This window comes from Salvelinus sp. IW2-2015, linkage group LG28 (assembly GCF_002910315.2).
Source record: "Salvelinus sp. IW2-2015 linkage group LG28, ASM291031v2, whole genome shotgun sequence".
Classification (NCBI taxonomy): domain Eukaryota; kingdom Metazoa; phylum Chordata; class Actinopteri; order Salmoniformes; family Salmonidae; genus Salvelinus; species Salvelinus sp. IW2-2015.
This window is the reverse complement of record NC_036868.1, coordinates 26,551,998-26,578,228: the sequence shown is the minus strand read 5'-3', so window position 1 is coordinate 26,578,228 and position 26,231 is coordinate 26,551,998. Positions and strand designations below refer to the sequence as shown.

The window sequence follows — 26,231 nt, the reverse complement described above, 5'->3', positions numbered from 1 at the left end:
TAAGAGCTTTGTGTTACACTAGCTCCTTTCTCCAGTCCCCCTTACTGTAAGCCTGAGCCCTGAGGGACACACACACACACACACACACACACACACACACACACACACGCACAGAGACGGAGGGATCAGAGAAACCTCAGATGACACACACACTGAGGAGAGGAGCTGAAATGTGGAGTAATTGATGTGAGCTCAGAGGGATGAATTTTCACAGCTCACCTCTTCCTCCTCCTGCTCCTCTTCTCTCCTTCGCTCCCTCACCTCCCTTCTCTTTTGTTTGACTTGATAAGCATCAAATGTAGGCCTATCATAGCTCATCTGAGCCGTTTTTCTCTCCATTTGCCACACGGACCTTAGATCACCCAGACATTGACTTAAGTGAAATTGAGTGTTTTCCACATAATGGTGAAGGTTAGGATTTGATCCTAGAGGTGCCGAGGTGTCTTATGGTATCAAAACAGGTTGGATCGGTCTCAATAACGTGAAGCTGCACTAGGTAAACACACACACACACTCCCAGTGCACACTGGATCTTGTGTGTTTTGCTCTTCTTCACTGGATTTAACACACGGAACGCACGCGTGCATACACAAACACACCATTGATTTTAGGGTTATTTCAATCATGTGCTACGGGATCCATAAAACGAGTGTATCCCTCTGCAGGCCTCTCTTTCCTGCTGAATGAAATGGCTACTTACCGTCTTGGTAAACATGGGCGTGTTATGGTGTGGTGTTGCCTGATTTCCAGGGGAAGCATTAACCTCAACCGTAATGTGATTCGGTCTGATCTCCTTTATTAGGATGTCATTTCACATACTGTGTCCGGTGCCCACTTAATCTATCATGTCCTTGTTTTTCTAATATCTTCTCTATATCACTTGCATTATGCTTTTAGAATAGAACGATTATTTAGTTTTTTGATAGGAACAGATACAGTGAAAATACTGGCAGAGTGACTTATAAAGAGTGACTTATAAAGAGTGACTTATAAAGAGTGACTTATAAAGAGTGACTTATAAAGAGTGACTTATAAAGAGTGACTTATAAAGAGTGACTTATAAAGAGTGACTTATAAAGAGTGACTTATAAAGAGTGACTTATAAAGAGTGACATATAAAGAGTGACTTATAAGGAGCTTGCACTAAACATTGACAGGCGTTTGTTGAAGATTGCCACTTTATAGGCAGCATGTTCTTCTGTGTGTCGAATCAAATCAAAGTTTATAATACATCTTGCAATGTAGGAACAAACCCAATTAACCCAAATAGCGCCGTAACAGTAATCCAAATGCAATCCAAGAGCAATCTCACTGGATGAATTTATTCCGAAGGCACAGGACATACACTGAGTGTACAAAACATTAAGAACACCTGCTCTTTCCATGACAGACTGACCAGGTGAGTCCAGGTGAAAGCTATGCTCTCTTATATATATGTCACCTGTTACATCTACTTCAATCAGTGTAGATTAAAGAAGGATTGTGTACGTGTGCCATTCAGAGGGTGAATGGACAAGACAAAAGGTTTAAGTACCTTTGAACGGAGTATGGTAGTAGGTGCCAGGCACACTGGTTTGTGTCAAGAACTGCAATGCTGCTGGGTTTTTCATGCGCAGCATGGGCCAGCATCCCTGTGGAACGCTTTCGACACCTGGTAGAGTCCTTCCTCCTGACGAGTTGAGGCTGTTTGGAGGGTTTGAGGGGGGGGTTCAACTCAATAGTAGGAAGGTGTTCTTAATGTTTTGTTCACTCAGTGTATAAAGTGGGGAAAAACAGAATCAAATCAACGTTTATTGGTCTCCTACACAGTTTTGCAGACGTTATCGCAGGTGGAGCTAAATGCTTATGTTTCTAGCTCCAACAGAGCAGCAATATCTAACAATACAATGACAATACACAAATAATCCCAAACTTTTTTTTTTAAATAACAAGAAATTAAGACATCAGTACGAGCAATATCAGTCTGGAATATAAATATTGACATTAACATTTATATTTGACATTTTAGTCATTTAGCAGGCGCTCTTATCCAGAGACACTTACAGTAGTGAGTGCATACATTGTCATACTTTTTTCGGACTGGTCCCCCGTGGGAATCGAACCTACAACCCTGGCATTGCAAGCGTCATACATATAAATGTATATAAATGGTGTGTATGGACAGTATATGAATAGAAAAGGTGTGTATAGGATGAGCCATGACTAGAATACAGTAAACATTTTGCAAGTGACCAGTGTTCAGTGAAGGTTAACACGCTTGAATGTATTATTCACGTCGGCCATGGAGATCGGGAGCACACAGTCCTTGTGAGTGGCGGGGGCCCACGTTGGTGGCTTGGTGTTGTTTTCCTCGAAGCGGGCAAAGAAGGTGTTTAGCTTATCCAGGAGTGAGGTGTCGGTGTCCGCGACGTGGCTGGGTTTCCCTTTACAATCCCTGATTTGTCTGGAGTCCCTGCCACATACGTCTCGTGTCGGATCCGTTGAATTGCGACTCCACTTTGTCCCTGTAATTTAATTTGCCTCTTCGATTGCCGTACGGAGGTCATGAGTCCGTGTTCCCAGTCAACTTGCCGTGGTTAAATGCAGTGGTTCGCGATTTCAAGTTTGCCCGATTGCTGCCATCGATCCACGGTTTTCTGGTTTGGATAAGTTCTAATCCTCACAGCAGGAACAACATCCTCTATGCAGTTCCTGAGGAACCCAGTCACCGAGTCACCGAGTACGTTTACATGCACTAATAATTCAATATTAAACTGATTATGGCAATAGGCCGATTATGCTTATTTTAGGTCATAATCTAAGGAAGCATACTCCGATTAAAGCACCTGGATTTCTGACTAATAGTTCATATTATTAGGACATATAAACAGGTTAATGGGCGTTGCACCAGTGTGCACCGCTCGTTGCGGTAGAACGTTTATTTTGACTGGCGATTTTTCTGCATTTATCAGAGTCCCGTCGGGAACACTGATTTCAGATGTGTCCATGCAAACAGGATTATTAGGGAAATCTTCTTGCAAACGTTTAAATCAAACTATTATATCAAACTGACTACTCACAGTAATCGTTTGATTGTGTGTATGTGACCGTACTCAGTGTATCGGTCAATACTGTTCCCAGAGGCGACCTGAACATTTCCCAGTACTGCCTGATCAAAACAGTCTTGAAGCATAGACTCCGATTGGTCAGACCAACATTGAACGGTCCTTACCACGGGTGCTTCCGGCTTAAGTTTCTGCCCTATAGGCGAGGAGGAGTGTGTGTGTGTGTGTAAATAGAACACACCTCAATTCTCTCTCTCTGTTGGTTTAGTTAAACAGCCTTTCTAGTTTATGACCTCTGCCAAGGGCAACCGCTAACCAGGATACGCGCGCACACACACACACACACACACACACACACACACACACACACACACATACATACACACACAAACCTCCCGTGCCAGATCTCAGGGGAACAGTGATAGAACAGTGAGAGACACAGGAGGGAGCAGGACCCGGATCAGGGAGGTGTGTGTCTGTTTGTGTGTGTGTGTAGGTAGCCAGGGGAGGGGTTCTAAATCATTAAACACCTCTGTGTAGAACATTGTGTCAGTGTAGGCAGGTGGAAGCTCCAGGTGGAATTCAGAAGAACACTTGGTAATGTTGTGTGTGTGTGTGTGTGTGTGTAATTTTACTGCGAGCAAAACTGGTATGATTATATTGTAGAATGTTACTGCATAATCCATCCTTCAAAATATGCGGTATTGTTGCAGTCAGCTGTACGGCTGTGGGACATGCTACTGCAATGAAATGTGATTGGTTTTCTGTGCAGCCTCGTAAACGGTATTTCAGCAGAAGAAGTGCTCTGTGACCTGAAATGACTTGGGGTCCTGGCTGAGTTCACTGCTTTTGACCAGGCCTCAGTCAGAGGGTGAGGTTGGATCGTTATAATGGAAGATTGTATTGAGGCTGTTGCAGAGAGTGGGAGAGCTGCTGCAGCACGTTGCAGATGTAGCCAGCCCGGAAAAACCTTCGAGAGATGGGCTGTGTCACGAATGGCACCGTATGGCCTATATAGTGGTCTACTATTGAAGTCGTCCACTCCACAGGGAATAGGGTGTCATTTGGAACGCAGCCACGGTCATCTGTATGCTGTTGAGAGGATGTCAGGGTAGTGTGGTGCAGTGGTCTTGGAGCCCTGGATTTCTGCTTTTGTAATTACTTAAAGAGAATGTCTCCTCAGAAATATTCATTTTTTGGGGGGTTGTGTAGATGGGAGAAAGCAGCATTTTGTATTGTGTGTGTCCGGTTGTCCCCAGTGGATGCCCTGTCATCAGCCAGCCTTGATCTGCTTTCTTTAAGCTGAGCTTCTGTCAGACTAGCGGATCTGTTAATCAAAATTGACAAATGTCCGTACGACATAGTTCTCTCTGCTTCGCTCTGCTCTCCAATGGGTTGGGTAGGCTGTTCACGTCAAGAGAGAGATGGGGACTATCACGGGCCCAAAGGCACATCTTTACCTGTACATCACTGGGGCCAAGCTCCCTGTTATCCAGGAGATCTGTACCAGGCGGTGTCAGAGGAAGGCCCTAAAAATGGTCAAAGAATCCAGCCACCCAAGTCATAGACTGTTCTCTCTTCTACCCACTTCTACCCACAGCTTCTACCCACAAGCCATATGACTCCTGAACAGTTAATCAAATGGCCACCCGGACTATTTACATTGATCCCCTTTTTTATATGCGCTGACTTGCACCGGCTCTACGCACGCTCACTGGACTCAACCCACACACTCACAAATACTTACACTGACACTCTAACACACACACACACACACATGCATATTGACGCCACACACACCCACTCACACATAGACACACTTTCACACTCTTTCACACTCTTCACATACTCTGCTGCTACTCTGTTTCTCTATATTGATTGCCGAGTCACTTTTACCCATACGTACATGTACATATTACCACCACTACCTCGTACCCCTGCACATTGACTTGGTACTAGTACTCCTGGTATATAATCTTATTGTTTTATTGTGTCACTATTTCCTTTAGTTGCAAATGTTCCTTGCTTTTTAACTCTGCATTGTTGGGAAAAGGCTCGTAAGTAAGCATTTCACGGTAACACCTGTTGTATTCGGGCGCTTATGACAAGTAAAATGTGATTTGATTTGATTTACCTATATCGCTCTTTGTCTCTTTGTCTCTCTGTCTCTGTCTCTCTGTTTCTCTGTCTCTCTGTCTCTGTCTCTCTCTCTGTCTCTCTCTGTCTGTCTCTGTCTCTCTGTCTCTCTCTCTCTCTGCCCCTCTCTCTCTCTCTCTCTCTGCCTCCCTGGCTGTCTCTGTCTCGGTCTCTCTGTCTCTGTCTCGCTCTGTCTCTCTCTCTCTCTCTCTCTGATGTGCAACATGTTTCTGAAAGTCTATTTGAGTGTTGTTCGATCCGTTTTATTGATTCCGATCTAAGACAGTGTCATCCAGCTCGGCGAGGTAGCCTAGTACCTGGTAGTTATTGGTATACAGTCTTATTGGATGCATCTGTCTTATGATATAGGATAGACTATCGTGCTATGCTAATATCTTAGTCTTATTAATCAAATATTTCCCAGAGAAAACATGGTTAGTCAAAGATGTTACCATTAAAAGCTGCAAGCAGTGTTGCCAACACATTTTTCACTATTGGCTGGCTCCTTGATTCGTCACTAGATGACGTTTTGCCATTGCCACGACGACATCCCAGCACCAATTTGCCTCGCTGCGTTTTCGCTCCCTCTCCCGCCACACAACCCCTCCCCTTGTGCTTCTCTGCCTGTGTGTGCAGCGTTGCCGTGGCTTCTGTTGCACAGACAGCTTCTCCCAATCTCGTTTGCAGCATAGCTGAGTGGGAAAAGTCGCTAAATGATATCAAAGCCATAGAAACTCTCTTTGTCAAAACTCTGCAAAGACAGCCTGAAAAGTAGCTGAATTTGCCGCTAGCCTCTTTTACCAATAAAAGTCACTGGAGCCCTTACAGAACCAGATTGCAGTAAAAGTGCAGTAGCTGCAGTCGACTGTGGTATTTTGTACGCAGCGATCGCGTAATAACTGCAGTGTACTGCAGTTGAACTGCAGTTATACTGCGTTGCAACTGCAGTAAAAAATGTGTTTTATTTATTTCGGACACAGTATTTGCAGCCTGCTGTAGTTATACTGCACTCTGACTGCAATCTTTTTTTCATAAGGGAGGGCTCTGAAAACTCACTAAATATAGCGACAAAGTTTCTAAATTGCCAACCCTGGCTGCAAGCTCCTTTCACAGAGAATAGTCTCCTATTAGGTGTTTTTCTATGACTCTTCAGTTGCGTTTCTACGTACTGACGTATTATAGACGTTTGACGTGTTATCACGTTGTCTTTTACAGCCTGGTTCCAGTAGCTATGGTGGTGGATGTGTAACCAGGCCAGCACAGTATAGCTCTGCCTGGCTCAGTAGTACGGGGTCATTTTGTGACCCCTGATGATTTAACCAGCAGTTTAGGTTTGGTCAGCGGTGCATGTAGGTAACAATAGGTCATAGGTCATAGCTGTTGATTGATTTACTGCTGTTTGGGGTTGCCCTGCCCCTGAACTCTAATGCATCATATTAAATGCTGATTGTTGCTGTTGACTCTAGCATTACCTTTGAATTATTTACCACCATTTGTTGTTTGACCTTGCCCGTGTCTATGCATTCTGATTGGCTACTGGGTTATTTACATGTCCAATCATGTCTGTAGGTTCAATTGACAGGCTGGGAAATGTGGTCCAGACACATGAGTTTGAACGTGAGTTATTGACTTGACGTATTGTTTTAGACTTGAGTTATTACTTTGTAGATGTTGGTCTTTATTGGATCAGATTGGCATTATGCCTGAAACGTTATTGGCAAAAGATCAGAATTGGGCTGCCTGTGTAAACGCAGCCTCGGTGTGTGAATAGGAGACTGGAACGGTGTACCATAGGGCAATTGGGACTCGTAGACGTCAACACAACGAAATAACACTTCAAACATAATAGATCTACTGAACATAAAGACGATAAGCAGACACAGGATAGGGTCAGAGATCAGGGGTCAGGGTGTTAGTGGGTTGAGGATCAGGGTCAGGAGGGGTCACCGTTCTCATTGTGCTGAGGAATCAGACCTGGGTTCATGTGCTATTAGAAATCTTTCAAACACTTTTGAGTGTTTTCTTTAGCCTGCCTGGAGTGCCAGGTAGGCTGGGTTTGCACTTTTGCGACCGTTATATTTGTCCGTTGCTCCGGGCAAGCTCAATAAAGCCAAGCTGAAGTATCGGGAAATGGTTTCAACTAGTATTTGAACCTCAGTCTGGTTGTAATCAGACTAAGCTGCCAGTGATGGATTGGGACTGTCAGGACCTGGTCAGAGCTAAACTAAAGGCTTTTATTTTCCATATTAAACGACCTTGTTTACTTTCAATCTCCTTCAATCTTTTCTCAAATGCTATTTTTGTCCCTTCTGTTCTTCATGGCCTTGTCTCTCGTCTCTTCTCATCTTTTATTCAAGAGCATCGACACCGCCTTCGTTCGTTTTGCGGTTTCACCCAAAATGCCACCGGATGCTGTTTGATTACAAAGCAACCTTTTATCTTTTTATTGTACCTTGTGTCCTCACATTGTGTTTTGCTGCAAATTGACCATTAGGCTAAGTAAAGGTGCAGGATAAAATATCAGAGTGAAAAAGGAGTCACTTCACGCACTTCAATCAGATGTCGTTTGAGTGTTTTTCGGATTTGCTGTGCTTTCCGTCAGCGATGACTTTGGTCAGTCTTCACCTCGTGTCTCCTGGACAGTTTGAAGGCATTCGTTAGGCTATCCTACTTCAGTTGGGCCAGGCAGGTATGAGGTTTCCCTGACCTCATGTCCCCATGCCACCTCTGTGTGCCAGCTGTACCCTGTGCCACCTCTGTGTAAGAGTGCTCCTCACCAGTTAGGTCAGGCTGGTGTGTGGCATCCTCATCGCCGTCCTCGTGCCACCCCTCATGCCACCACTTGGCCAGCTTTTCTAACCTCTAGGATACCTTCCGTCCTAGGTAGCCCTGTTTAGTTATTCCCTCCTAGTTTCCATGTCCCCGTGCCACCCCGGTGCTGCAGTGCCCCGTTGGCTCGTCACCGGGCAGTTAATTTGGGTTTATGAGGTGAGGAGTGTTCCGCTGGGTGTTACCCTAGCAGCCGTATTAGACTGTGCCTAGTGACAGGGGAGCCCCCAGCCTGTGGGACAGGGGAGTTATCTAACATAATTATCTCACTGTCAGAGTTCACCAAGCAGGGGTTCGCCAGGGGTTGGCACTGCCAGGGCGCTCTGTTCTACAGCTCACGTGTTTAGGAGGAGAACGTGCGGATGGATGGTGGGGGGGGATTGTTGTTATATGGAGTAGAGGATGTTGGTTTGGAATAGTCCGTGGTTGACTGATGCAGAGAACAGGTATCTCTAATTTTCTGCTGTTTGAGTACCAGTACCTTAAGAGTGCCGGGTCCCAAAAAAAACCAGTCATATTAAAGTGAGTAGCAACACCTTTTGAATTCACTTCTTGCAATAAATAGTCTAGAATATAGCTAGGAGGGTTATGCAGAAAGCCCAGCCACAACATTGGATATGTATTTTTTAAGGCTTGGTGTATTTTAAATGGAATATTCAGTCATTTTCAGTCTTTTCTGATAGATATTCAGCTTGTTATAATCCTTGATGAATATTCAGCGTTGTCCTTGGCTGTGCGGCTGGCCTGGAGCATCAGATCGCAACTGGAAGTGTGCAACTGTCAATATAGTCCCCCGGTAAGATGTGTGCATCTGTCATTATGGTCCCCTGGTAGAACATCACAGATGGTAGACGGATGTGTTTGATGGGCGTGGCCCACCTTCAATCTCTCTCTCTCGCTCTCTCTCTCGCTCTCTCGCTCTCTCGCTCTCTCGCTCTCTCGCTCTCTCGCTCTCTCTCTCCTGTGAGTGCTAGTAGACATGGTTGTTCCTCCTACTACACTAATAAAGTGTGATCAGTGTTAGTACATCAGTTGGGATCTCTATAAGCCACTATGAGGTCCTAAACCTAGCACGAATGTGCATTCTTGTAGCTGTGTGGGCTAAGATAGTCAAAATGTTTGCCTCGGGGTAACTTGAAGGAATGACCACCATACCCCATACAAATGATGAATTACATGTTGTCCGTTTTTTTGTTGTTGCATGATATGCATCTGAACTCAAGAGAGTGCATTTTGTATTGTTTACGTAGCCGACGTCGTCTCACCCTGCGTATACAAATGTAAAACGATCAGCCCCCCGTGAGGTTCTTGAAAGAGCATCAAAGGAAGTGAGAGAAGGGAATGAAGTCCATTTGAAGGAAAGAAATCCAGCAGCAAGGGATAAATAATATAGACCGAACGACACTGAAAAGGAACATGTGCCCGTGCGAAAGAGAGACTATGATAGAGTAGCAGAGGAACACAAGGTCTCATCCAATGACATGGAGTCTTGAGCTTTGCGGACCGGTTTCATAGGCTTAGTAGCATCAAATGCAGAGAACTTGCCTATGAATTGGTACATTGAAACAACATCCTTGTCCCAGACAACTGGTATAGAAGGGGAAGGGAAAGGGGAACGGGGGATACCTAGTCAGTTGTACAACTGAATGCCTTCAACTGAAATGTGCCTTCCGCATTTAACCCAACCCTCTCTGAATCAGAGAGGTGCGTAACTGATATTGAACAGAGAGATCTGTATCTGAATGTAGGCATACATTTAAGATATACAATATACCACACCGCCATTCCATGAATTAAACGTTGGTCTACAGTGCCTTCAGAAAGTATTCACACCCCTTGACTTTTTCCACATTTTCTTGTGTCACAGCCTGAATTTAAAATGGATTCAATAGAGATTTGGTGTCACTGGCCTGCACACAATACCCCATAATTTCAAAGTGGAATTATGTTTTTTGAATTTTTTTTCGCAATCGTAAATAAGTTCAGGAGTACAAATGTGCTTAACAAGTCACATAATAAGTTGTATGGACTCACTCTGTGTGCAATAATAGTGTTTACCATGCCAAAGAAGGGCACCTATTGGTAGATGGGTAAAAAAAAAGCAGAAATTAAATATCCCTTTGAACATGGTGGAGTTATTCATTACACTTTGGATGGTGTATCAATACACCCAGTCACTACAAAGATTCAGATGTCCTTCCTAACTCAGTTGTCGGAGAAGAAGGAAACCCCTCAGGGATTTCACCAAGAGGCCAGTGGTGACTTTAAAACAGCTACAGAGTTGAATGGCTGTGATAGGAGAACACTGAGGATGGATCAACAACATTGTAGTTACTCCACAATACTAACCTAAATGACAGAGTGAAAAGAAGGACATAATAAAAAATATTCCAAAACATGCCAAATACATTTGCCCCAAAAAATGTAAATAAATGTTTTCACTTTGGTGAGAAAGAAAATATGTTAAATCAATTTTGAATTGAGGCTGTAACACAACAAAATATGGAATAAGTCAAGGGGTATGAGTACTTTCTGAAGGCACTATGGTGCTGTCTCTCAGTGACAGTGTGTGCATGTTGAGTCTGTTTCTATAAGAAGTGCTGTGTACTTTTGATAAAGGATACAGTTGGCGTGTGCGTGTGCGTGTAGATGGTACAGATACAGATCACAGAATAACTGCAGTGTCTGTTTTTCTCTCTAGGAGGCAAAGAGGGAAGCCGGATGTTGATGAGACAGAAAGGCAGAGTGACAGAACGAGGGAGAGGGAGATGAGAGAAGGGGGGTAGACGGAGAGAGCCAGCTGTGCATGACAGAATTCGGAAAGGAGAGTGGCTGTGTGTGTGTGTGTGTGTGCGCATGCTTGTGTGTTCTGTGTTTGATGTTAAGTACACAGCAACATGCTCCACATCAAAACACCCACTACCTCGACTACAAATTACTGCAACGCGAGTTTGATTCAATTGCCAAACTGTCCATTGTTTTACTAGGTTGCTTTCTCCAGTTTTGGGATTACTGAACACAACACAGGTGTGGTAGTAGGGGTGTGGTAGTAGGTGTGTGGTAGTAGGTGTGTGGTAGTAGGTGTGTGGTAGTAGGTGTGTGGTAGTAGGTGGTGTGGTAGTAGGGGGTAGTATGTAGGTGTTTGGTAGTAGGTGTTTGATGGTGTGTGGTATAAGGTGGTAGTATGTGTGTGTGGTAGTAGATGGTAGTAGGTGTGGTAGTAGGGGTAGTAGATGTGTGGTAGTAGGGGGTAGTATGTGTGTGGTAGTAGGTGGTTGTAGGTGTGTGGTAGTAGGTCTGTGGTACTATGTGTGTGTGATAGTAGGTGTTTGGTAGTAGGTGTGTGGTAGTAGGTGTGTGGTACTATGTGTGTGGTAGTAGGTGTGTGGTGGTGGTAGTAGGTGTGTGGTAGTAGGTCTGTGGTACTATGTAGGTGGTAGTAGGTGTGTGGTGGTGGTAGTAGGTGTGTGGTAGTAGGTCTGTGGTACTATGTGTGTGTGATAGTAGGTGTTTGGTAGTAGGTGGTAGTAGGTGTGTGGTGGTGGTAGTAGGTGTGTGGTGGTGGTAGTAGGTGTTTGGTATAGGTGGTAGTATGTGTGTGATAGTAGATCTGTGGTAGTAGGTGTGTGGTATAGGTGGTAGTAGATGGTAGTAGGTGTGTGGTAGTAGGTGTTTGGTAGTAAAATAATCAGAATTTGTGCAAACATAACAGTTTTGAGACATAGCTTGTCCAAAACAAGTGGTCTCTTGGCACTTTTATGGCATAGGGACAGGGTAAGTTGAGCACGGGGACAGGGTAAGTTGAGCACGGGGACAGGGTAAGTTGAGCTGCCTTGGGGTAAGTGGGTGATGGTGACAGTGGGTGCTGTAACTCCACCACTCAGGAACATTCATTGTCTTCTTGGTAAGCAACTGAAGTGTGGATTTGACCTTGTGTTTTAGGTTATTGTCCTGCTGAAAGGTGAATTCATCTCGTAGTGTCTGGTAGAAAAGCAGACTGTGCTCAGCTCCATTCTTTTAAATTATTTTTATCCTGAAATACTCCCCAGTCCTTACTATTACAAGCATACCCATAACATGATGCAGCCACCACTATTCTTGAACATATTAAGAGTGGTACTCCGTAATGTGTTGTTTCAGATTTACCTCAAACATAACACTTTGTATTCAGGATGACAAAAAGTGAATTGCTTTGCCACATTTTTTGCTGTATTACTTTAGTGACTTGATGCAAAAGAGATGCATATTTTGGAATATTTGTATTCTGTACAGGCTTCCTTCTTTTTACTCTGTCAATTAGGTTAGTATTGTGGAGTAACTACGATGTTGTTGATCCATCCGCAGTTTTATCCTATCACAGCCATTAAGCTCTGTAACTGTTTTAAAGTCACCATTGGCCTCTTGGTGAAATCCATGAGCAGTTTCCTTCCTCTCCGGCAACTGAGGTAGGAAGGACGCCTGTATCTTTGTAGTGACTGGGTGTATTGATACACCATCCGAAGTGTAATTAATAACTACACCATGCTCAAAGGGATATTCAATGTCATATTTTTTTTACCCATCTACCAATAGGTGCCCTTCTTTGCAAGGCATTTGAAAACCTTCCTGGTCTTTGTGGTTGAATCTGTGTTAGAAATTCCCTGCTCGACTGAGGGACCTTACAGATAGTTGTATGTGTGGGCTACAGAGATGAGGTAGTCACTCAAAACTAATGTTAAACACTATTGTTACACACAGAGTGAGTCCATACAACTTATTATGTGACTTTTTTAAACAATTTCTTTCTCCTGGAGTTATTTAGGCTTGCCATAACGGGGTTGAGTACTTATTGGCTCAAGACATTTCAGCTTTTCAATTTTTATTAATTTGTAAATATTTTCAAAAAAACATAATTCCACTTTGACATTATGGGGTATTGTGTGTAGGCCATTAACAAAACGTCTCCGTTGAATCCATTTTAAATCCAGGCTGTAACACATGAAAGTGTGGAAAAGTCGAGGGGTGTGAATACTTTCTGAAGGCTCTGTATCCTACGTACCGCAGCCCTTCTGAAAATACATATTTGGCGGAGTCTGGAGTCTGCTGTCTGATCTGAATATGGCCATCATTACTGATGCAGTGACCGGCGTTACAAAGTGTTCATTCATAGATGGGAAGAGGTCTGGGAAGAGTTCAATGTGTTAGGGGGCAACACACCACACACATATACACACACACACACACATTCTCAGGCTCTCACACACACACACACAGACTCACATACGCAGGCCGACGTTCTCAGGTTGGACGTCATCGTTGACTATTTCTGTAAGCCGGTATCGATAATAATACAACATGAAGCGGCGTCTTGAGACCGTTGGCGTCGTTCTCTCTGAGGTAAAACAACACGTGTGTAGACTCAGGGGTAGTGTATGTCTGTGTGATGGATTGATTGTAGTCATCATTATGACCGAGTCAGGTTTTTCCCAGTACTACATAGAAAGGCAATTTGATAGTGCATAAGTCATACTTATTTCCACAGCCCAGGAGACATGTGGCCCACCTGTCTTAACACAATGTCTCTCTCTCTTTCTCTCTATCCCTCTCTACACCCGTCCTCCTCCCCCTCCCTCCAGGTGTGAGCAGCCATGACTAAGTCCTATGAGTTTAATTGGCAGAAGCACCTGCCTGGCTTCATGCAGGAAGGAGCTTCCTTCGACAGGTTTGACGAGGTGAGAAGCAAACTCAAACATACAGTACTTTAATTTAAAAAAACATTGCCACAGATTGCCAACTGCCAACTTGTCCTCCAGCCTATCCTCCATGTTGACAACTTGACATTAATCATCATATTCAAATGATAACTAACTAGAATGTAGTTGTCTCTGTACTTTGGGTGCTCTCAGAATAAGTGCATCTCAAACAAGGTTAGCCTGAAACTCTATATCTATGGCTTGTAGCTCTGTGTGTATGGGGGTCAGTGGCCCACCCTACCCTAATGACAGTCCTCTCGTGGGACATTAAGACACACACACACACACACACACACATGAGTAAGGCCATCTTCTTCATGGCGTTTATAAATCATTGTGTTAGGCCACACACACACACACACACACACACACACACACACACACACACACACACACACACACACACACACACACACACACACACACACACACAAGTAGGGCTATCCCCATTATGTCATAATAACTCATTGTGTTAGTCATCAGAGCTACAGAGTCACCACATTGATCCACCACATTAGCCAACTTTGTCATGGCGACCAAAAGTCTGACAGTGTGTGTGTGTGTGTAATAGTTTGTGTGTGTGTGTGTCCTCCCTCCCTGTGTCCTCCCTCCCACGTTTCCCCTCTCTAACTCAATCAGGCCAGTTAGCTGGGGGATGGCAAATCTAGGACTGGGCGTTCCACGCGCGCGCGCACACACACACACACACACACGTTGAGATAGCGATCAGGAATCCCTTTAATGCAGTCTTCAGTGAGGAGGATCCCTCCATGGATAAACACAGAGGGAAAACAACGTCATCACTAACATCAAAGGGCATCTTTAACTGAGCCTTGGAACTAGAACAGCCTGGTTACTTTGGAATACACTCCCCTGTGTATTAACTTAGTGTGTATTTCTGTGCTTCTACTAGCTATGGGCCCTCTACCCTGCTAGGACTTTTGGGAGACGGGGTGGCTGGGTGGAGAGCTATAGTGAATCTCTGCCAAGCTACTGGTGAATCTAGTTCATAGCCGACAAGCTGTTCGTTCACCCATTTTTAACATCTCGATTTCAAGTTTGTTAGGAGAGGTTAAAAAGGCAAGATCACAGTTGTTTGATCTTGATGTGTGACCTCCGTTACATTTAATGAATACCCACTGGGAGAACGCGTGAGAACGCCATTACATTTCTGGTCGAGTTGTCAACCAACTCATATCCAACTCGCAATAAACCACAGAGCTAGCGTAGCATGGCTAACTACGGGTATTGGCCGATAGGCTACAAGTGTAGAATAGAAATAGAATGAATAACATTAGCTGGCAAGCAACGCTACTGATCGATGTGTTTGTGGGCAGTGTTATGAGATGTAGGTCATTTCGGAGTGGGTTGCTTTACATCTCACATGTGAAATGGTGTCAAGCAACTGACCACGGTGGCGCTGGTTGGCTTCCTTATCTCTCACTTTAATCTAATCACAGTCAACAAAAGCGATCATTAGCCAGCCTTTGAAAAGGCCAAACCTCGACTCGATGCTCAGAAAACAGTGATGAACCTTATTATGATTTAAAGAACAACATAATTATAGACGAGCTGGTAGTAGTCTACATTGGAGTTAGCTGTGTGTGTGTGTGTGTGTGTGTTATAATAGCTGATGCTCAGGCTGTCTAATAGAAGGCCTGCAGGGGACGTCTGTGTTGATTAACATGGCAGACGCGCCTCGCCCACACACACAGACACACACACACACACGCTTAAATATGCTAAGCAGGAAGGATTCTTCCAGAGTCCGCTCTCGGCTCACTTAAACCCCGCAGCGCAACAGACGGTGAAGACGGGGCAGTGCATACTAATTCCAACGTGAGAGGAATGGCTATTAACAGTTTGATACTCAGCATGGTCTGTCTGTATTGAAGTGACGTCCGTCTTTGTTGTATCCAACACAACCATATGACGCACAGACAGACACTGAGTGGGAGAGATGGTCATTGATGTGGGACCATATTGTTGCCTAGCTTCTCTGCTTCTCGCCTCTGCCTCGTTTGACTGGCAGTGATACTAAGTCATTTCGAAAACAATGTTGAAGTCATGTGATTTCTTTAAATAGCCCTTTCAAACTATTGATTGATTGTGTCACCTGACTAAATTTCGATCTCAGTAATCATTCAAAAGTGTTCCATGGGGACCAAGTAGTCTGTGAGGACATGATCACTATGGCTGGGAATTGCCAGGGACCTCACGATATGATATTATCACAATAGTTGTCTGCCGATTAATATATGTACTGCGACTCTCATGATTTTCCTTTTCTTTTCCTTTCTGTTTGTCCAGTGCCTTTGGAAAGTATTCAGACCTCTTGACTTTTTCCACTTTTGTTTTAATGTTACAGCCTTATTCTAAAATGTATTAAATATTTGTTTTATTTTCATCAATCTACACACAATAACCCATAATGACAAAGCAAATACAGGTTTTTAGAAGGGCCTTGGTCAGGGAGGTGACCAAGAACCCCATAGTCACTCTGACAGAGCTCCAGAGTTCCTCTGTGGAGATGGGAGAACCTTCCAGAAGGACAACCATCTCTGTAGCACTCCACCAATCAGGCCTTTATGGTAAAGTGGCCAGACGGAAGCCACTCCTCAGTAAAGAACACATGACAGCCCACTTGGAGTTTGCCAAAAGGCACTTAAAGGACTCTCAGACTATGATGAAACCAAGATTGAACTCTTTGGCCTGAATGCCAAGTATCACGTCTGGAGGGAACCTGGCACCATCCCTATGGTGAAGCATGGTGGTGGCAGCATCATGCTGTGGGAATGTTTTTCAGCAGCAGGGACTGGGAGACTAGTCAGGATCGAGGGAAAGATGAATGGAGCAAAGTACAGACAGATTCTTGATGAAAACCTGCACTACTCAGGTTCTCAGACTGGGGCGAAGGTTCACCTTCCAACAGGACAACGACCCTAAGCACACAGCCAAGACAAATGCAGAAGTGGCCTCGGGACAAGTCTCTGAATGTCCTTGAGTGGCCCTGCCAGAGCCCGGACTTGAACCCGATCGAACATCTCTGCAGAGACCTGAAAATAGCTGTGCAGCAACGCTCCCCATCCAACCTGACAGAGCTTGAGAGGATCTGCAGAGAAGAATGGGACAAACTCCCCAAATACAGGTGTGCCAAGCTTGTAGCGTCATACCCAAGAAGACTCGAGGCTGTAAACGCTGCCGAAGGTGCTTCAACAAAGTAAAGGGACTGAACACATCCAAAACAAAGGTAATGTGGTTTGGTAAGAAGAATGCCCCTCTCCCCACAGGTGGGATTACTACCTCTGAGGGTTTAGAGCTTGAGGTAGTCACCTCATACAAGTACTTGGGAGTATGGCTAGACAGTACACGGTCCTTTTCTCAGCACATATCACAGCTGCAGGCTTAAGTTAAATCTAGATTTGGTTTCCTCTATTGTAATCTCTCTTTCACCCCAGCTGCCAAACTAACCCTGATTCAGATGACCATCCTACCCATACTAGATTACGGAGACATAATTTATAGATCAGCGGGTAAGGGTGCTCTCGAGCGGCAAGATGTTCTTTACCATTTGGCCATCAGATTTGCCAACAATGCTCCTCATCCTCCACATACAACACCCGTTCTGCAAGTCACATTGTGTTAAAGGTCCCCAAAGCACACACATCCTTGGGTCGCTCCTCTTTACAGTTCGCTGCAGCTGGCGACTGGAACGAGCTGCAACAAACACTCAAACTGGACAGTTTTATCTCAATCTCTTCCTTCAAAGACTCAATCACGGACACTCTTACTGACAGTTGTGGCTGCTTTGCATGATGTATTGTTGTCTCTACCTTCTTGCCCTTTGTGCTTTTGTCTGTGCCCAATAATGTTTGTACCATGTTTTGTCCTGCTAACCTTGTTTTGCTACCATGTTGTTGTCATGTTTTGTTGCTACCATGCTGTGTTGTGTTGCTGCCTTGCTATGTTGTTGTCTTAGGTCTATCTTTATGTAGTGTTGTGTTGTCTCTCTTGTCGTGATGTGTGTTTTGTCCTATATTTATATGTTATATATACACTGCTCAAAAAAATAAAGGGAACACGTAAACAACACAATGTAACTCCAAGTCAATCACACTTCTGTGAAATCAAACTGTCCACTTAGGAAGCACACACTGCATTGACATTAAATTTCACATGCTGTTGTGCAAATGGAATAGACAAAAGGTGGAAAATATAGGCAATTAGCAAGACACCCCCAATAAAGGAGTGGTTCTGCAGGTGGTGACCACAGACCACTTCTCATTCCTATGCTTCCTGGCTGATGTTTTGGTCACTTTTGAATGCTGGCGGTGCTTTCACTCTAGTGGTAGCATGAGAGGAGTCTACAACCCACACAGTGGCTCAGGTAGTGCAGCTCATCCAGGATGGCACATCAATGCGAGCGTGGCAAGAAGGTTTGCTGTGTCTGTCAGCGTAGTGTCCAGAGCATGGAGGCGCTACCAGGAGACAGGCCAGTACATCAGAGAACGTGGAGGAGGCCGTAGGAGGGCAACAACCAGCAGCAGGACCGCTACCTCCGCCTTTGTGCAAGGAGGAGCACTGCCAGAGCCCTGCAAAAGACCTCCAGCAGGCCACAAATGTGCATGTTCTGCTCAAACGGTCAGAAACAGACTCCATGAGGGTGGTATGAGGGACCGAACGGTCCACAGGTGGGGGTTGTGCTTACAGCCCAACACCGTGCAGGACGTTTGGCATTTGCCAGAGAACACCAAGATTGGCAAATTCGCCACTGACGCCCTGTGCTCTTCACAGATGAAAGCAGGTTCACACTGAGTACATGTGACAGACGTGACAGTCTGGAGACGCCGTGGAGAACGTTCTGCTGCCTGCAACATCCTCCAGCATGACCGGTTTGGCGGTGGGTCAGTCATGGTGTGGGGAGGCATTTCTTTGGGGTGCCGCACAGCCCTCCATGTGCTCGCCAGAGGTAGCCTGACTGCCATTAGGCTTCTTCGGCTTGCAAGCGTCCCTGTTTTTCCTTCAAACATAATGATGGTCATTATGGCCAAACAGTTATATTTTTGTTTCATCAGACCAGAGGACATTTCTCCAAAAAGTACAATATTTGTCCCCATGTGCAGTTGCAAACCGTAGTCTGGCTTTTTTTATGGTGGTTTCGGAGCAGTGGCTTCTACCTTGCTGAGCAGCCTTTTAGGTTATGTCGATATTAGGACTCGTTTTACTGTGGATATAGATACTTTTGTACCTGTTTCCTCCAGCATCTTCACAAGGTCCTTTGCTGTTGTTCTGGGATTGATTTGCACTTTTCACACCAAAGTACGTTCATCTCTAGGAGACAGAACGCGTCTCCTTCCTGAGCGGTATGACGGCTGCGTGGTCCCATGGTGTTTATACTTGCGTACTATTGTTTGTACAGATGAACGTGGTACCTTCAGGGGTTTGGAAATTGCTCCCAAGGATGAACCAGACATGTGGAGGTCAAAACATTTTTTTTCTGAGGTCTTGGCTGATTTTTGGGGGGGGGTTTCCCATGATGTCAAGCAAAGAGGCACTCAGTTTGAAGGTAGGCCTTGAAATACATCCACAGGTACACCTCCAATTGACTGAAATTATGTCAATTCTTTCTTTTTTGTCAATTATGTCTATCAGAAGCTTCCAAAGCTATGAAATAATTTTCTGGAATTTTCCAAGCTGTTTAAAGGCACAGTCAACTTACTGTATGTAAACCCACTGAAATTGTGATACAGTGAATTATAAGTGAAATAATCTGTCTGTAAACAATTGTTGGAAACATTACTTGTGTCATGCACAAAGTAGATGTCCTAACCGACTTGCCAAAACTATAGTTTGTTAACAAGAAATTTGTGGAGTTGTTGAAAAACGAGTTGTTGTTTTTTCTAAGTGTGACTCCAACCTAACTTCCTACTTCAACTGTATATATATATTTATTTTTTAATCCCAGCCCCTGCCCCTGCAGGAGGTCTTTTGCCTTTTAGTAGGCCAACATTGTAAATAAGAATTTGTTCTTAACTGACTTGCCTAGTTAAATAAAATAAATACAATTAAAATGTGATATTTCAGTTTTCTTTTTATACATTTGCCCAAAAATCTAAAAACCTGTTTTTGCTATGTCATTAAGGGATGTTGTGTGTATATTGATGACGGAAATGTTATCAATTTTAGAATAAGGCTGTAACCTAACAAAATGTGGAAAAATACAAGTAGTCTGAAAACTTTGCAAATGCACCGTTTGGTGATTCGATACTGCGATTTTATTGCGATTCGATCTTCCAAACATATTGCGCACCGTATGTCTGGTGCGGAGGGACAAGAGAGAGACATGAGAACTAGTTTTGATCAGTCATGGAAAGAAAAGAGCTGAAAACTAGCTGGAGAACAAGCTATGAAGGAAAAATACTGGAGATTTGGGGCAGGTACAGCCAACTAGCGCAATAATAATATTGCAATATTGTCAAAACAATACGATACGAGATATCGTCAAAAATAATGCCCTGATATGCAACCCTATCGATGTTTTACTACATTACTAATGACTTCAAATATCGAGAGAGGGAGGGAGAGAAGACATGTTGCCCAACAATGATCTATCTGCACTGACTGCTCTGACAATCAGTGCCAAGACAGAAGCAAACAGATGATGATAAAAGTGTTCGAATGGAAATGAGACTGACATACGTTGACGGTCAATGTTCGTTCACTAATACTAATGATGGCGGTAGAGTGAGATGGAATAATGTGCAGGGGACACATTTCCTGGACCCATTGCCGGTCTGCTCCCTGATGATGCTCTAATTAGTTTAGGGACATGTGTGTGTGCGCGCGCACAATGTGGTTTCAAAGACCAGTCATTTCCCTCTCTCCATTTCCCATTATCCCGCTTCCCGTATCGGAGGAAGGATTCCAGTATTCCCCTTCTGTACCCTCCTCACTGCTGTGTCTCATCATCTTCCTCTGCCTCCCTCATTACTGACTCCACACACATACAGACAGTGACTCAGACAGCTAATGGGGAGTAAAACTCAGAGCCACACTCACAATCAAAATGGCCGCAGCAGCAGTATGTCCGATGTGGACTCTTAGTAGCCCATAGAGTGGACAGTGTTCTCGCTTCTCAAAGGTCGTGTGTATCAGGCCTTCGTCTTGGTGAGGCGCTAAGGCACTTCTAGGATCGGATTTGTTCTGTGTGTTCATGTTGGCTACTTACTCAGTCAATCATGTCAGAGTCTAGCGGATAGTTGAGTCATTCCATACTAACCCATTAGTCTGTTTGGTTTGACAGGCGTTTATAGTTGCTTTTATTTATAGGGGCTTTAATATATGCTAGCTATGGGCCATGGCAGGTTTGATAGAAACCCTGCTTTGTTTCTCACGTTTAAAGATTCCGGATGTCTCTGTCCCCTGTAGAGAACACGCACACTGTGGATCCCTAGGCCTGCTGTTAACGGTCGTGTGTGTGTGTGTGTGTGTGTGTGTGTGTGTGTGTGTGTGTGTGTGTGTGTGTGTGTGTGTGTGTGTGTGTGTGTGTGTGTGTGTGTGTGTGTGTGTGTGTGTGTGTGTGTGTGTGTGTGTGTGTGTGTGTGTGTGTGTGTGTGTGTGTGTGTGTGTGTGTGTGTGTGTGTGTGTGTGTGTGTGTGTTTTAAAGAGCAGGGTGATGGATTGGGAACTCCTTAGAGGAGGGAGCCATGCTGCAGTCTAAACACTTGCACACACACTTCAGGGCTCGACAGTAACACTTGTCCTCTTGTCTGGGACAAGTTTAAAAAAAAAAAAATATATATATATAGGTTTGAGTTGTCCAAATGGACAAGTAAAATAAATCACATAAGAATCACAATATCAAACAATTACTCTGATCAGCATTGGATTAGAGAAGCCAACATTGTAATACTATTTAAAAAAATGTTTCATATACATAAATACAAAAGCCTAAAGGTCAAAGTATAGTTAATATGCATGCTGTAGCCAAACTTTAATGAGACTTTTAATTACATAAATATAGGCTAAAGGCCAGTCATGTTTGACAGATACAATGAAAGATCATTTACATGAACGTCTAAGGCTTGATTTTTGTCGACATACTCGAGGCGCGGCTCTTTCAGATCAAATGGTCAAAAAAGACCAGAGAGTGAAGAGGACAGTGTCTGTTATGCACCCACATCATCACCCACCCTGAATCTGAGCAGAGACGCTCAGCATTTTAAACGATTTAACCATAAATGGAATTGTTTAAAACCTGGACGTTTTATGTCATTTTATGAGAATGGTGTTTTCTTGCTAATTGCATATTGGAACGTTCCCAAATAGCCTATACAGCCATATGCGCATTGCTGAGTTTATAATATGAAGAAATAAAAGGTAAATCAACATTTTAAGCTTTTGGATCTGTAGTCCCAGAACTGTCCCAGAGTCTGTTATGAACCGTATACTTATTTTTCCATCGCCCTTCATTTCGAGTCCTGGAGGTATTTATTTGGTTAAGTATTTGGTTCTAATTATAATTCTTTGATATTTTGTAGGCTACCAAGGGTGACCAACCATCCTCCAGGAGAGCCTTAAAGGGGCAGTGTTGTATTTTGAGACAGGAAGTCAACAGGCAGAGTGTAGCCTACATTTTTGTCTGATTCTCTGTGGTAAAAAGAAAAGATAGTAATGCATTTTATTTTGTAAAGTGGTTCCTCGCATCATACAACGATGTAAACATGGTGTTACAGACTATTTCATTTTTTATTTTTGGACAAGTGACTTTAGCTTTTGGACAAGTCAAACATCAGTCATACTTGTTCAAAGGATAAGTGGCTAAAAAAAAGTTAATGTCAAGCCCTGCATTTAAGACACACACACACACACATCTAGCAGAGCTCCACTGCACGCTGAGAGAGGAATGTACTTATGAGAGTAGTGAGTCAGACAAGCAGGGGTCACCCTCTCTTATCTCTGCAGCCAAATATATGACTCCCACATGCACTCTCTGCCCCACACCATCCAAAGAGTGTGTGTTGGGGTGGGGGGGGGGGGTTGGCCATCCCAGCCAGGTTACCTCTTAGAATGAAGAAGTACCCAGCCTAATATTGTAGATACTATCTATAACAGACATCTTTACAAGGTGAATACAACTGAAGCTCAGTTGACACCAAGCTGGATTTTTGTTGATTTCCAATGTCACTGAATGTCAGGACTGTTAGTTATAAGGCTGGGATCCGATTGATTTCACCTTTATTTAACAAGGCTAGTCAGTTAAGAACAAATTCTTATTTAAAATGACGGCCTACTCCGGCCAAACCCTCCCCTAACCCGGACGACGCTGACACAGTATATGCATGAACTAACAGCCATATTTCTGGTGTCGAGCAGCACATGCGCCTCTAGGTTTCTTCCTAGGCTCCTGCCTTTCTAGGGAGTTTTCCCGAGTCACTGTGCTTCTACATCTGCATTGCTTGCTCTTTGGGGGTTTTAGGCTGGGTTTCTGTATAAGAACTTTGTGACAACTGCTGATGTAAAAAGGGATTTATAAAATACATTTGATTGATTGATTGAACTGAAGGCTTACCATAATCTCACTGAAATAACACATGCTGCAGTGTGTGTGTGAGCGTCACTCACTGTTTCCTTTAGCTCTGCAACGACCCTCTACTCGGTCTCTCACATGCACGCTCACTTAGAATGCGGCAGGCAGACAAATGGATGGACGATCCAAATGACTTTGCTATTACTCTGTTGCCAGCCCACCCCATTCTTACTCCCTCTCGGTCTCTCTCTCTCTTTCACACAACAAACGCACACACGAGGCCTCCAGTCAGAGCCTGGGACTATATTTATCACCATCCCCACCTTACGAGCCTCGCTGTCTGGCCCGATGACAGACTGCTGCCCCCAGCGCCTGAAGCAAACCTGTCTGTTTGACAAATAACCGCCTCGTGGATTTGGAACTGGGAGGTTTAGCACATTAAGTAGACCGTAAATAAACCACAACTCTATCCTTTGAATTAGGGGATTGAATTAGTAGATTAGGAACTATTTCTCGAAAGAAGTTGTACCTTCCGACTCTTGCTCTGACGCAACGGTTTATTAAAAAGTCTCCCAACGTCACAGTAAACATGTAACAGGAAGTAGAAGACTAGATTTAGCCAGGATCATTGATCTTTTAAACTATATCCAGGAGGCCAGTGAGTGTTGCCTGCCACGTTAATCAGGGTATGTCCTGTCACCAAGGTAGCAGTTGGTTGGTGTGTGGGGTACCAAGACACTGTTTGCATTCAACAGTTCATGACATTCACATTTATATGTGTTTGTGTTTGTCCTAGCGTTATGTCCTGTGTGTGTGTGTGTGTGTGTGTGTGTGTGTGTGTTACATCTTTAAAAATGAATTATCGGTGCTGCTGTTTATCTTGTTGCGTAAGTCGTGTGTGTACTAGCTAGGTAATGGGAGGTGGTGTGTAATGTCCTCGCACGTCAAATAAAACCTCTGATTGGCTCTCGAATTCAAATGCTTCTGTCTTCTCGCAGGACCCGTTTCTGTTTGAGCCCAGCTGTCTGGTCAAAGTGGACGAGTTTGGCTTCTTCATCACGTGGAAGAGCGACGGAAAGGTACAGTCTCTCAGCCAGATCTGTGTATATAAAAGGCTTCTTTTTCATCCTCTTACTCAGTGCCCTGTCTTTGTGTTCTGAGTGTATTCAGAGAGAGACATCCATCTCCTCGCACTCACGACTTTACCGTTCCAGCCCCAGGGCCGAGTCATAATTGGGGTGACGGTAGCGTGACTAAGGGCAGTGGTACTTGAAGTGGCCAAGGTAACAGAACAGAGGAGAGGAGAGTTAGTCACTTGTTCCATTGTTCCCACCACCGTTAATACACTATTGACTGAGTTTCAAAGGCTGGAGCAGTGAAAGCTGAGGGTAGTTGGTGAATTATAGCCTACTGCTTACTGCTCATTGCCGTTAATATCTTAGACCGGGTACAGGTTACTGCCAAAATAAATGAAAACAGCAACTTACTAAGGAGTTGGGCCACCGCGAGCCGCCAGAACAGCTTCAATGTGCCTTGGCATAGATTCTACAAGTATCTGGAACTCTATTGGAGGGATGCGACACCATTCTTCCATGAGAAATTCCATCATTTGGTGTTTTGTTGATGGTGGGGGGGAAACGCTGTCTCAGGCGCCGCTCCAGAATCTTCCATGAGTGTTCTGTTGGGTCAGAGAGTTGAGCAGTCATCGTCACTGAAGCTTCTCCCAGACTTTATTCAGAGAGGGAAAAGAAAGACAATGGTATAGAATGGACTTTACTCAGAGAGGGAACAGGAAAGACTGAAAGCTATTCAGCGCTAGGATGCTCCTGTAGGAAAAAGTCAAGAGGCTGGAATGCCGTCTCTATGGCGTGCAGACGTTTCGACTGCACGGTCCTTTTCAACACCAGTCTCCTTTTCCGACCGTACGTTCTTGCAAGTCGGTCAACTCGATGCGCATGGATGGAAGGAATAGCTTGAGACAGAACTTGACTTAGCCGAGGTGACTCTGAGACGGTGGCATCAAATGAACGCTCCCCGTAGAGGAGAGAGAGGCCCATAATCCTCGCTGAAAATTGCCTTTAGCGTTCATCAAACACTTCAGCAACAGCTCCTGGGTGTTCTTTTGTTCCAACCCTGCTGTAACACGCCTGATTCTGTCAATTAGGAGGGGTTGGCTGCTCGTGTTATACGGTAATGCTGGTTGGAGAGGAAGGGCTTTGTTATCCGTCATACCGTTGGGGTTCATCCGTTGTGTAAGAGGATAAGCAGGATATTCCTCCGCGCTGATCGTATTACTGTCTCGCTCTCTGTCTCTCTCTGGGTTATCGTATTTGTCGCCGCGACATGGGGGCATGTAGGCAGATGTCATTTCAAACAGCCGTATCTGGCCACCAGCATAGCGTATGTCTATGGAGCTTCTGGAGCAGACAGGCAGGATGCTACTGTAATCCGACAAAGCTCGGTGAGGTTTGGGGAGTGGGATGGAATGTGTTTTTTTTTGTTTGGCATTGACAAGATCCATTTTTCTCCCTCTCTCTCTCTCTCTCTCCTCTCTCTCTCTCTCTCTCCATCTCTCTCTTTCTCTCTCTCTCTACAGGAGGGCCAGGTTCTAGAATGTTCTCTGATCAACAGTATTCGAGTCGGAGCCGTGCCAAGGGTGAGCCCTTTAAAACCCAGTTTCCTCCCTTAGTCCTTACCGTCCTCCCTCCATCTTTCAAATAAACTTCTTACCCACTCCTCTCCTTACCTACTCCTCTCTACCTCTCTGACTCTCTCTCCATCTCTACCTCTCTGACTCTCTCCATCCATCTCCTCGCCCTCACGACCTTACCGTTCCAGCCACAGGGCCAAGTCATAATTGGGGTGGCGGTAGCGTGACTAAGGGCAGTGGTACTTGAAGTGGCCAAGGTAACAGAACAGAGGAGAGGAGAGTTAGTCACTTGTTCCATTGTTCCCACCACC

General features: G+C 44.4%; 1 protein-coding gene across 1 annotated transcript in view; it reads left to right on the top strand.

Moving 5' to 3' along the window:
* LOC111954271 (1-phosphatidylinositol 4,5-bisphosphate phosphodiesterase beta-4) overlaps positions 1 to 26,231 on the top strand; it is a 160,125-nt gene that overhangs the window by 71,862 nt on the left and 62,032 nt on the right. Inside the window, 3 exon segments of the mRNA XM_023973863.3 lie at positions 13,625 to 13,720; positions 24,269 to 24,349; positions 25,867 to 25,926. Of these exon segments, the coding sequence (XP_023829631.1) occupies positions 13,637 to 13,720; positions 24,269 to 24,349; positions 25,867 to 25,926 (225 nt within the window). The 5' untranslated portion in view covers positions 13,625 to 13,636.